The sequence below is a fragment of the Aplidium turbinatum genome, chromosome 1 (genome assembly GCF_918807975.1).
Source record: "Aplidium turbinatum chromosome 1, kaAplTurb1.1, whole genome shotgun sequence".
Lineage (NCBI taxonomy): Eukaryota > Metazoa > Chordata > Ascidiacea > Aplousobranchia > Polyclinidae > Aplidium > Aplidium turbinatum.
In genome coordinates this window covers 53,890,962-53,902,896 of record NC_137472.1, presented here as the reverse complement: position 1 = coordinate 53,902,896, position 11,935 = coordinate 53,890,962, and the positions used below count along the sequence as shown (strand labels likewise).

The 11,935-nt window shown below is 33.9% G+C and overlaps 1 protein-coding gene across 1 annotated transcript; it reads left to right on the top strand.

Moving 5' to 3' along the window:
• The first annotated feature begins 1,708 nt into the window (after positions 1 to 1,708).
• On the top strand, positions 1,709 to 10,311 carry LOC145767205 (somatostatin receptor type 5-like). The gene is made up of 9 exons (XM_082578983.1): positions 1,709 to 1,748; positions 3,703 to 3,744; positions 5,229 to 5,379; positions 5,772 to 5,934; positions 6,380 to 6,613; positions 7,246 to 7,517; positions 8,216 to 8,363; positions 8,799 to 8,995; positions 10,053 to 10,311. Exons 1-9 carry the CDS (start codon positions 1,709 to 1,711, stop codon positions 10,309 to 10,311), a joined length of 1,506 nt encoding a protein of 501 aa, XP_082435109.1.
• The last annotated feature ends 1,624 nt before the right edge of the window (positions 10,312 to 11,935 follow it).

The following is an 11,935-nucleotide window of genomic DNA, read 5'->3' as shown; positions in this document are numbered from 1 at the left end:
TAAATCGACCTGACTCCTGGTCTATGAGCGCTGTTTATCAAAAAACCTGCTTAAGCCAGGTATCGAAAAATTTGTTTGAAAGCTTCAAAAAATTTTAAGTCCGTAGTTACAGTGCAAACACATAAATAGTTTAATTAGGTGGAATGAACAAGCTTTTGAAACGACTATAGTAGCCTGCAGTCCTTCTCACAAAGGTTTGTTAAAAAAGTAACACGTTTCAGACCTTTAGCCGTTTAATGTATATCAGTATTGTGTCAGGTATTTAGAGAGCTGAGCAAAACAACAATCTTAAATTTCCTTGAATGTAGTCTTGTCTAGACCAGCGATATTCAACTTAGGAAAATCGTTTTTTCTCAACGATATGAGGTTCACACGAGCTTGTCCTGTTGTCTGATGTTAATTTGCATTGAATTTTGATGACTGACCATAAGAAAGGAAAAAAACATCAGGTAAAATATTGTAAATTTTACACACTGAAGATGTTTAGTAAGACATTGCCAGAAAAGCGATTATTATGGCGATTGAGAGAAAATTAGAAAAAATGGCCTAATAACTTTCTCTATAATTGTTATCAGTTTAATCACGGCTAACATATTAATACTGCTTGTTTTTATATAGCGCTATATCTATCGCAAAATGCATTGCTCCTCAACGCTTCCGAAAGCAGACAGTGTCAGTGCTGCCGTATGAGGCGCAGCCGAATATTATTGAAGATATTAGTGAAGAAAAAATTTATATTCCTGCTAAATATAATTTTCTTTGTAATTGTCATGTGGAAATGGCCTATTAAGTTTTTTCTTTTGCTTGAGCATGCCAAACAAGAGCGAATTTGCAACAGAAACAATAGGCCACTTATACTAACAAGTAACAATAACTAAATTGTTATCAGATATTCTAAGTGATTATAATTATTATTTACAAATTATTATTTACGTTATTGTATTATAATTATTAATAGAGCATTTACCACGCAAGTGTGGTTTCTTCAATATAGCCATACTGATTTTTCTGATTTAGTGTGATACTGTCTACTTTGTTTTAAATATTTTATCACACTACATATCCTATTGGATCATCAGTTAAATCATAAGAAGATTTGATAAAAAGTTTAATAACGAAGTTTTGTTTTGGAATATCATTCTATTTGTTTGAATTTAGCCAGCCATTGCGTGAAAACGTTAAAGTATAAAGGACGTGATCCACATGGACACGTACTGTCCAGATGCGTGTTACGTTTGAAATATGCCACTACAAAATTTGTTTTCAATTCTTAAGTTTCGTGATAATGCGGCCGACGCTGTTAGAATAAACACAATGACAAATCATGTGCTATACCTTTATGCATAGAAGCAGAGATCGAAGAATAACGAACCCTTCGAAACAAAAATGGAACGTTAAAAAACGAAATGTATCTACTTGCCAATATGTTGCATGCATCTTGTCTCTTTTTACTGGTGGTGTTCAAAGACCATTAATAGGAAACGGTTGCAATTCACGCAATATGCATTTTTTCGATGTCGGGTCACGTCTTAGCTATTGTTAGAAATACATCGTTTTCTTAAGATTTACTCTTGCTCAGTATTTTTTGTGGTGGACTGTTATAATTAACACAAAGTTATTTGCAGGTTGCAGTAGTAGGCGGTGATTTGTGCACTGCATCATAAAATAGTAAGTTTTAGCAAAATTCAATAATATTCTGGATTTTAGAATGATTTTTCCATCTGATTCCGACTTCAGCAATTTGAATGGTAAGTGAGACCGATTTTCATTATTTGTCTAACTTAAAGTTTAGAAACTATAAATTCAAAATAGTCAAATATTTTTTGAGTGTTTGTTTGTTGAGTTAGTTGTTTAGAAGCCGCATTAGCATGCGGTGTTAAAACATGTTTGATATATGCTTGTCATGCGTTGTACGAAGTAGCCGAGCTCTGTCTGCGCAAGTTTGGCACCGGTTGTTTTTTTTTTGCACCATCAATCATTATTACCAGAGATAAAATAGTCTTCATATTCAAGAATGATGATTGTCAAAGAAAAACGAGTAAATCAGTGACTATTCAGTAAAACGCTTCTCGAAATCAACAAATAACTGCCTAAACTGAGTTAAAAATCGGTTAAATGTGTTACAAAAGTGATGAGCTATGGTCTGATAAAATGCGTAGAGGCTAAACTCATGTTCAGCAAACGTTTCGAAAACTGAAATTTTTCATCTTTAGTGGTTTTTAATGAAAGAAGTCCATGGTGCCTCCTCATTTTATAATTAATTGCCCTTGATAATATATTAAAATTCTGTGCTGGCTGATATAGCCTACATATCAACGGTTGCATCTTCATACACCGGTGCCAGTAATTTTTGTAACAGCAGTGTGGGTAGGCAAAATAATCCAATCAAGTTCTTCTGTCTTAAAATATCCGAAGCATGAATTGTCGTTTTTTTGAAAAGCTGATTGGAAGTTTGTAAAGACTCCAAGATATTTATGATTTTATCACAAAATGAGAGAAATATGTGCTTGCTCATGAACCTGTTGTGCAATTGACACGTTGCTATAAGTGTTTTAAATAATATGATTAAGCGTGCTGGTGACCATTAAAAGAAGATGTGACAAGTAAACTTTCTGTTGTCCTGACTGTACCACTTTCACCTTTATACAAAGCCAGACAGCAGCACCAAACGTTTTCCCCTCGGACGGCGAAAACAGTCAGAGTCATGATGACTTTGAAATACAATTATCAAATATGTTTCCAAAGCACATGCACCCAAGATAGATAAAAAAACATAATTTGATTGGTTTAAAGCCGAAAGCACGCCGATTTAAGCATTGCACATAGCCAAATAAAATATAGCGTGCTTAGATTTCAAATACTTCTGCAGACAATTAAGACATCTTCCGGATATAAAGGATATTGGGTTTTTGCAATGACTCATTAGATTTGCTTGGTCTTTTCATTTATTTGTGTTAAGATTTAGCGCATAATGTCAAACAAATGTTTTTTATTTTGTTAACTGCACAGTGCGGCGCTGAAAAGCAGCCCACCTACCTTATGGGTAATCGCGTCTATAGGGTGCCGTTTGATGACGTCTGTGACAGACAATATAATGTAAAACGCATTAATCGAGACATATGCTCTACGTAGTTCGGTATTACGTATAAGCATCTCGCAGAAGATAAAATAACCCCCGGTCGTGATTCGGCTAGTTCTTCGGTTTGAAATCTTGTTTACCCGTTCTCGCGTTAAACACGGCAAGATTATGTTTTCAATTCTGTTTTTCACCTTTTGATAATACTAAATGCCTCAAGACTAACGCTCTCAATAGAAGTTATGAAAACGCACTTTAACAAAACAAAATCATGGCCTGGTGCTTTGTTTATCGATCACTTTGTATTACTTCATGCAGATAAGCAGAGATATTTGCTTCGTTACGTTGAGCAACAGCTCTTGGTTTCCAATAATTGTTTTGGTTTTAAATCCGTGATATATTTTGTTTATAGCGTTTTATAAGAACTTGACCTTTCAGAGAAAAAATTAAAAAAATTTTTTTGTAACATTACAAAAATTTGATATAGCCTATATTCTTTGCCGTTTTACAAAATAAACTTCAAAGAAATAATCATTTTCAAAACCAAGCTTCAAAAAACGTAATTTTTTTGAAAGATTTACACATTCAATTCTCTAACATCTCATTAATCAATTTTCTTTGTTTAGGTCTAGGGTCGGCTGCTGGTGGACCAAGACTCCCGGGCTATGGTAAGATGATAAACTTATTTTATCGTTTAAAACTTATCATGAGTTTTAAAATTGAAAAAGTATGAAGCTTAAATGCATAAAAATGAATATCCTATGTTAAAGTATTTATTTATCTAAAAAGCATGTAAAAAGCATTTTAGTTTGCACTTTGTGATTTTTGGAAGATATTATGTGATATGCTTTGTTGTAGCATGAACCTACAAATTTTCTTGTTTTTAAGCGTTTTAATAAACATTTTGTACTTTCCCTGTCACTGAAGCAGCGTCTTCTCAAAGCGATATTCGAAATTACACTAGACAATTTAGAAATTTCCGCGCCAAATTAAACTTTAAAACTTCCATCGAAAATCTCTATGTGTAACAAAACACTCATCGATTTTTTTTTTCTGCTTCGCTTCGAAGAACCGCGGAGTAAAATTCGTGGATTTGCATCGTTCACGAAACACGTAAAATACGCATATGTACGTATACATACACACGTAGGTAGAAGCAAGGAGTTCAAATGACACTACCACAAACCAAGAAAATGGTTATGAGCTGTTACAGTACCTTTAGTATAAAAAAAACATGTTTCTGTTATTTCAGAGCATTAAAAATAATGTATTTATCATAACCTGCGGAATTGGTTTTAAAATTTTATGCATTGCACATTGACATCAACTTTGTGTTTATCTTCAAGTGTATTTCACATTATGTCAAAGCACTTTCTTCAGAGGTTTTGCTACCAATACTTACTGTATTACTTAGTGCAGCTAACAAACCTCTTCACAGATTTGTTTAAAACTGTTATTGCTTTTTTTAATCGTCATATGAGGTGCCAGACGTTACTCACTTGTTAATAATACTTTGTAGTAGACTTCCCTTCTCTGGTATATTGACATAGCTTTTTATGTTCAGTCAGTATGCAGGCAATTTGATCTGAGAGTAGAAAAGAAAATGAATAACAACAAAGTAATGTTTTTTATCAACAAGACAAATTTATAGATATTTTTAACCGCTTGCATTTGTAGCTGATAAAAATACACCATCCTTAAATATTCAACAATCATTAGTGAAATGTTAAAAAAAAACTCATTTGTTGCGTGCCAAGGCATGCTAACTGACCAATTAAATATCATGATCTTTGAGAACTTACATTAACTAATGGAAACACTGCATTCTTACAAAGCTCTTACGTGATGCAATTTCATAATTTGGTGATGCATCAGCATTCTTTATTTTATCTAAATCCACATCTGAGCCCAAATCAAATTAACCTGATCGATGCAAGTACTTCGCAAGACAAACATTACAAAGAAAAATGAATTAGTTGCGGCAAAAAAATCTTTCTATTACCATGTCTGCAACAATAGCCAACAATAGCCGCTTTTACATCATTTCAACGTCTATAGGTAAATTTTTTCTGATTGGATGACCGGTGGTCCTCCTGGTAGTTGCACAAATAAGAGAATATTGATTGTATCTGAGTATTTGTTTTTTGTGCAGGTTTGACAGCAGTCTGCAGGACCCAAACCGAATCACAGCCGGTATTTGCAGCTTTCATTATTGCCCTTGTTGTTCTTGGCTTATTTGGTAACCTGCTAGTGTTTTTCATTATCATGGTTTTGCAAGAGTACAAAAAGTCTGTCACTAATTGGTAAGTACGCATAGTCTTTTGCACATTTGAATGACAGAACCATAATTATATAACTTGACCTTGTGAGCGCCACTCCGAATTGAGAACATGTCATTAACTTTCCAGCAAATTGTCACTATTTTGCAGCAACAAGGTTATTTTGACATGACTCAACGTGCTAAAATTTTTGGAAACACAAAACAAATAAAAAGATTTCAAAGTCTAATTGGGTAGACCGGGAGCCGAAGCGTGCTTTTTTGTTTGTTGTCAATTCAGTTGCAAATAATAAATTTCCAATTAGGTAAGATTAAAAAAAATTCTAGGGACGTTCTCAAGAAGGCATTGATATTACTTTCTTTGAATTAGTTTTTGGTCTGAAAAATTGTAAATGCTTGTCTGCTTGATCTTTTCAGGTACATTCTCCAGCTGACATTGGCAGATACATTGTTTCTGCTGATGCTACCATTTACAGCTCACAGTGAAATTACAGGAGGTTGGAAGTTCAGTGTTTCTCTGTGCAAATTTAAAGAAGCGGTTTTATTTATCAATTATTATGCAAGCATCTATTTTTTAGTGGTAAGAAAAAGTGTTTTTGAAAAGCAAAATTACCTTAAAACTAAACTGTTGTAGGCCTAACATTAGAGCCCTACAAAAAGACACATAAAAAAGAAAAATCAAGAGATTTTAATAAAATATTTTCTTGTGTTCTTCTGGTGACTACAGGTGAAATTTAAGATATTGAAAATGATAATAACCAGTTTTGGTTCTGACGTTTTGTCAGTCAGCACTATACTATGAAGTAAAAACTAGCTGTTTAGCAACAAAATGACACTGGTTATTGAAGTTGGTTATCATTTTCATCATCTTGGGATAACTTAACCTGCAATCATCGGAGGAGCGCAAGAAAATCTTTAGCAATTAATGCCTGGTGAACAGTTTTCATTTGGTATTTCAATTTAATTCATCGCAAACAAACATTACTGTGTCTTTTAATTTAATTCTTCTGTCTCTTTTATCTCAGATAATGAGCTTCGACCGCTACCTTGCTGTGACGAAAGCTTTGGCGTCAAGCTCATGGGCCCCCACACTTCGCAGCCCAATTGCCTCTTACGTCATCAGTATTCTTGGTTGGATACTGAGCATGTTGCTGTGTATCCAACTGTTTCAATACAGCAAAATAAACCATTGCGGTTTTTGTGGTTATCAATTTCCTGTTGAGAACACACAAAGTCTTCGAATTCCTGATTGCGTAAAGGTATTTTTCTAAGATGTTTAAAAATGCGATCATCGGCATCATAAACGCAACTTGTAGTAATACAAGTTATGTAGTGTTCTACCTCGATAACAGATAATAATGATATTTTATACTTGCGAAATTTTGCAAAGGTAATTGCACTGGGAAATATGGAATACATTTAAAAGTAAAGGGAATTGAGTTAAAACTTACCATTTAAAAAATTTAAAAAATTCATACTCAATACAGAAAATTTTTGGATATTCGTCTGGATAAATATCATTTCTACCACTAATTGCAACGTTCCTCTGTTGTTCATCTGATTGGATTTTGTATTATATTCACTCTGAGGATGCGCATTGTCATCGTGTGTGAAACGTTAGTAAAGTAACAAATCATCTTAATTGTCTTTTGTTTTAATTTTCACGTTCATCAGATGAACGTTGTAACTAGTGCTAGAAACGAAAATTCATACTTAGTGCAACTACTAGTCTGACATCATACTTTTGCTGTGAATTGATAACTTACTTGTACCTAGACTACGGTGAATAAAAGAAAATTGTAAACCCCTTCTGTATGTGCAGCATCTAAATTTCAGTGTTTTGTAACATGAGATTTTGAATTATTAAACTTTCTGAAATATTTCCTTTCAGGAAAACTCCACAGGTTGTTCCATTGGCAATTTTGATAGAATTGAACAGGAATTAAAAGACGTGGAAGAGCCGGATATGTATTATGGTGACATTGACTATGGCGACTTTTCATCGGAACAACTACTTGCTATATACAGGAGTTACATTAATGAGTTTAGTGTTGTCGATGCTGAACAGCCAAATTCCAACCATTCAAATGGAAGTGTTCGGAACACCAGTGAAGGCGTAAACGCCAGTTTCATCGCGCCTTTTGAAACAGAAAGCTTGTGCAGGTATCACATTACTTCACATGGTGTCATGTACTTCTTTTGTTCATTTAACAAAATTTCTTATCAAAACTGGGAGTGTGAAAGTCTGAACATAAATAGTCTTTCGACGATTCAGTGTTCTAAATAAATTTTCTAGAATCTTGTAGAAAATCTTGTCAATAGAAGATTCATATATTTTTGTTTGATCACAATGAACAATACATATATATTACATATACAGTACTGAATTAGTCTATGCAATATTCCGTTCATTCCATGATCGTATTTCTAAAATCTGAAGTCCATGAATGCCTTAGGGGTGCGTGGAAAGCATGGCTGGATTAACTACGGTACAAATTTTAAAGAGAAGGTTTTGAAAGATGCTTGGTACTATCAGAATTACTATCAGACTATCAATACTATCAGAATCAGAACCTCTGGCTAACAGTTCAATCCTAAAAATTCCGTATGTAAAACTAAGTGGTGCAAAGCAAGTGTTTACAGTTATCAGAGTTGGCGTCATGAGAAACTGATTTTTAGCAAACGTTTGACTTAATCGGTTTCGATCCAGTTGACTGTGCTTCCACATGCGATAGATCACTTGGTTTAGGTTTACGTGTTTAAACGTTAGTTTGAGAAAAAGATGACAGCGACTATGTTGCTTTCAATATCAACAAAAAAATCAATAAAACGTCATCATTAACGGGCAATGTTTTATTTAGGGGTCCTAACAGTCGCACTTACTTGATATGGATTTACGGAAATTTTCTTGGTGCATTTATTTTACCCTTTTTGTTGATCTGTTTCTTTTACGGAAAGATTATGAACACTATTATTAGCGGAGGTTCCGTAGGAGACAATGCAAGACAGGTGAGAACAGATTTCATTCCTACACTGCTTTGTTAATTTAACCTGGTGTACTGTTTTTATTAAGTTATATCGATTTTGCAGGGTGGTTTGACTGTTAAAATGAAACATTCAAAAATAAAATACGTGAACCATGATGGCCCAACAGTGGTCAGTGGGTCATACGTGGCTCCATCCAACCACTTTGTAAAAACCATTCACATCATCAACTATAGCATCATAATAAGGATGCAAAAAAACAGGACGAGGGCCTAAAGCGGCTCTAGTTTGCGACCCGGACAACATGCGTTGGAAAAGTTGGTATATTAAAGTTAGACAACAAGGAAATCACGAATATTAAAGTTCTTAGTAACGAGGTTAGACTGTGGCCCATTGATCTACCTGTGCCTTTTAATTCTTACTAGGCCTACGTCTTTTATTTCTCTTCTTTTTTTTTAGCGAAAATACAGGAGACGCGTCACGATGATTGTAATCGCGCTGGTGACTTTATTTGTCGTCAGCTGGTTGCCTTGGTTTGTGGAAAAACTTATCAAAATTAATGGGATCTCTCTTTCTTCCTCGGACTGCATCACACTCAACAACGCAGTTAGAGGAATCGCGTACTTGAGCAGCGCTTTAAATCCATATTTTTATAGGTAAGGCAAGACAATAGGAGAAAAATATTGGAATCCACCATTTGACAATGTAAATCTACAATAATCAAAGTGCTATGGAATGATTTTAATAATATAGTTTACAAAAATCGAGCAATAAAAATTATGTTACAAAGAATGTTCGATAGGCTGCGAGCTTATTAATGATTTGATGGAAAACACAAACAAGTGCGATATATTCCGCGTTGTAGAAAGAGCAATGTTTCTAGAAAAGATGGATCTAAAGAACTTCTACATAAAAATTACTTAAGTTTGTTTCATACAACAAGACCATATCACACAACTCTTTCGGTTTAACACAAGGACATGTTCCAAGATTGTAGGTTTGAAACTTAGACTAATACCTTCAATGACTGACATTTGGTGGCATTTTTACTGAATCTGAAATAATAATTTATAGGCCTATAACTGTTTGTGATCAAAAAGCGGTTATAATAACGAAATCATGTTACACGCGATACTCTATTAATTCTTGTCCAACAATCAAGATGAAAATAGAACCACAGTGTGCTAAAAAGTCGAAAATTTGTTCTTGAAAAGATGTTGCCAGAAAAAATTTAAATATCACACCAAGGAGATGTTTTTCTTGCAAACCTAACCACGAAAATACTATAATTACAATGCACGACTTGATGGCTGGTTCTTGTGCGTAGGTCTAATTAATTAAAAATTGAGCATTGCCTAGAAATCAGTTCCTCAAAGCCTGCATGATTTTTCTCAATACAAATATAACTGAAATTTACACATTCTTGTATCGCAAACGTAAATTCGTGGTGAACAAATCGCAGAAATAATATTCTATTAATAGGCTACTAAACTGACGAATAACCATGTTTCTTAATGAGATCAATGATATTTATTTGATGCCTCATTTTGATTTTGACTCACATCTGTTGAATTGCATGAAGCCCAAAATTTAAGTGCCAAAAAAGAGTAAAATCTTTCCCGTATTTTTTTTTTTTTTAATATGTTTAATTATAAGAAAGCGAAGATAGCTTATGTTTGTATTGATTTTCTAAATGAAATGTCTTTGTCTTAGTTTTCTTGGATTTAATTTCCGTGATCGTTTAAAAGAAGCAACAAGCAGAGTCATCATGTGTCGGTCCATGCGCTCGAAAACCAAGCGAGATATCAATAAAGGGAGAAGACGAAACACGTCCAGCAACAGCATTGTCACCAACCACCACCATCAACAGCAACACAATCCTACCGTGGTGAAAAACCCACTGGCAGGGTTTAACCGCGATCAGACTGGCTCCGGTAAAAGCGAGAGACAAACAGAAAAGATCCTTTTGTAAACTCTTTGAAATGAGAATCTCAAAATGTTGAATTGTTTGTAATCTTTTTTTTTTATCTACAAACAAACCAAATTGAGTGATCATACAGGAATTGTGATGACGCTGGGTCAAGCAGGTTTGTTCGAGAAGTGACAGCTGTGATACGCAATTACGTGTATATTTTAAAGTAGCCAACGTAATAAAGAAATGTTGCCACAAGATTTTTCGTGGCGTGATTAAGTCGATAAAATGTGTAGGCTATGTATGATGCATTGCATAAATCGTACGGTACGAAATAACATACTGCTCATGTCCTGTTATACTGTAAGTAAGCAATTAAGCCGTAACAATAACAAGACTTGCGTTTTCTTAATACGTGGCCTACATAGTAGGCTAACCTAAGCCAGGCGAAGAAAAATAATGTATGTTGCAGCACAGGGTAATAACTAAATTTGTTTAAAACTGAACTGGCAATGGCATAAAATAAATTTTGCAAATTATGTATTTAAAATAATAAGATTGTCATTTGTTTTTTTATTTTATGATTCGGAAAAAGCAAACAGTAAAAATTTAACTTTTGTAAAACAATCTCCGCTTTTTAGATTGTCCCATCGAAATATCCAAATCATGTTTGCAAACTTTTGCGTGTTTTTAGCACAGAAAATCATAACAACTGAAACCAGAACAAATTTAATCTCATATCTTGAACAGCAGCAAAGACTCTAAAGGGATCAATTTTTTGTGACTTTGCATAAAAAAAATTGTGCTCCAAACTTCCCCTGGTTGTTTATGAAGACATGAATTAAAGAACTACTGTTGGTCGAAAATATGACTTTTGAGAGAAATGAAGTTAAAATTTTTTCAATGCTGTTTAACTTTTTTTATGCAAACACCAGCGTGTGTTATAGTAAAATGAAGCCGGTTTTTTAAATCAGATTTTGCTCGGGGACAGTTCTACAACTCTGGTCTTCAATTTTTCTCGCTCATGTCAACATAGTTCTCGTTCTCGTGTGTTCGTAGGTTTGTGAAAGTAACTTGCCTCACATAGTTATGCTAATTTACCCGATATGTTTATTTTTTTACATTTAGAATACGGTGGACGCTGTTAAGGCTATATCTTGCTTGGCCTGTCTACACATTCTCTGAGCCTTGTACAAATGTTATCGTTTTTCAATATTGTAACATTTAAGCAGCTTTTTATTCTTTGAGGAGAAAAAAATTATTACATAAAGTGTAAGCTTTAATCGTTGAACAACGCTAAAGCATAGAGTAAATAAATTAGCCTATTCATTTTTTCGCAATTACGCATTAGTACAATTGAAATCGTTTATCAAGCCTTATAGGCAACTTTTGTAATTGCTATATAATTTTAAAACCATATTTCACTTAGTTGCCAAAATTATTAAATCATAAGGCAGAATTTTACTATTTGAGCTATATGAAAAATGCTTAAAACTTAACTAATTTCTAGAAGTGTGAAATTCTTAATTGCTGTTCAATAACACATTGCTGATATATTCCTCATTTATCATTTGCACACGGAGTGTCCATAAATTGTTTTTACAACATGTGAAATCAAGCTTGTCGCGTTAGTTGTTTTGTTGGGGCAAATAGGCTGATCAGCACCAGAAAAGATTTCGACTAA

Bases quoted from the DNA above. Each gene is read 5' to 3' on its own strand.
- LOC145767205 (XM_082578983.1), top strand. From the start codon at position 1,709: ATGATTTTTCCATCTGATTCCGACTTCAGCAATTTGAATG. The intron at 3,745-5,228 runs GTAAGATGATAA...TTTTTTGTGCAG, and splicing joins ACCAAGACTCCCGGGCTATG to GTTTGACAGCAGTCTGCAGG. The intron at 5,380-5,771 runs GTAAGTACGCAT...TGATCTTTTCAG, and splicing joins AAAAAGTCTGTCACTAATTG to GTACATTCTCCAGCTGACAT.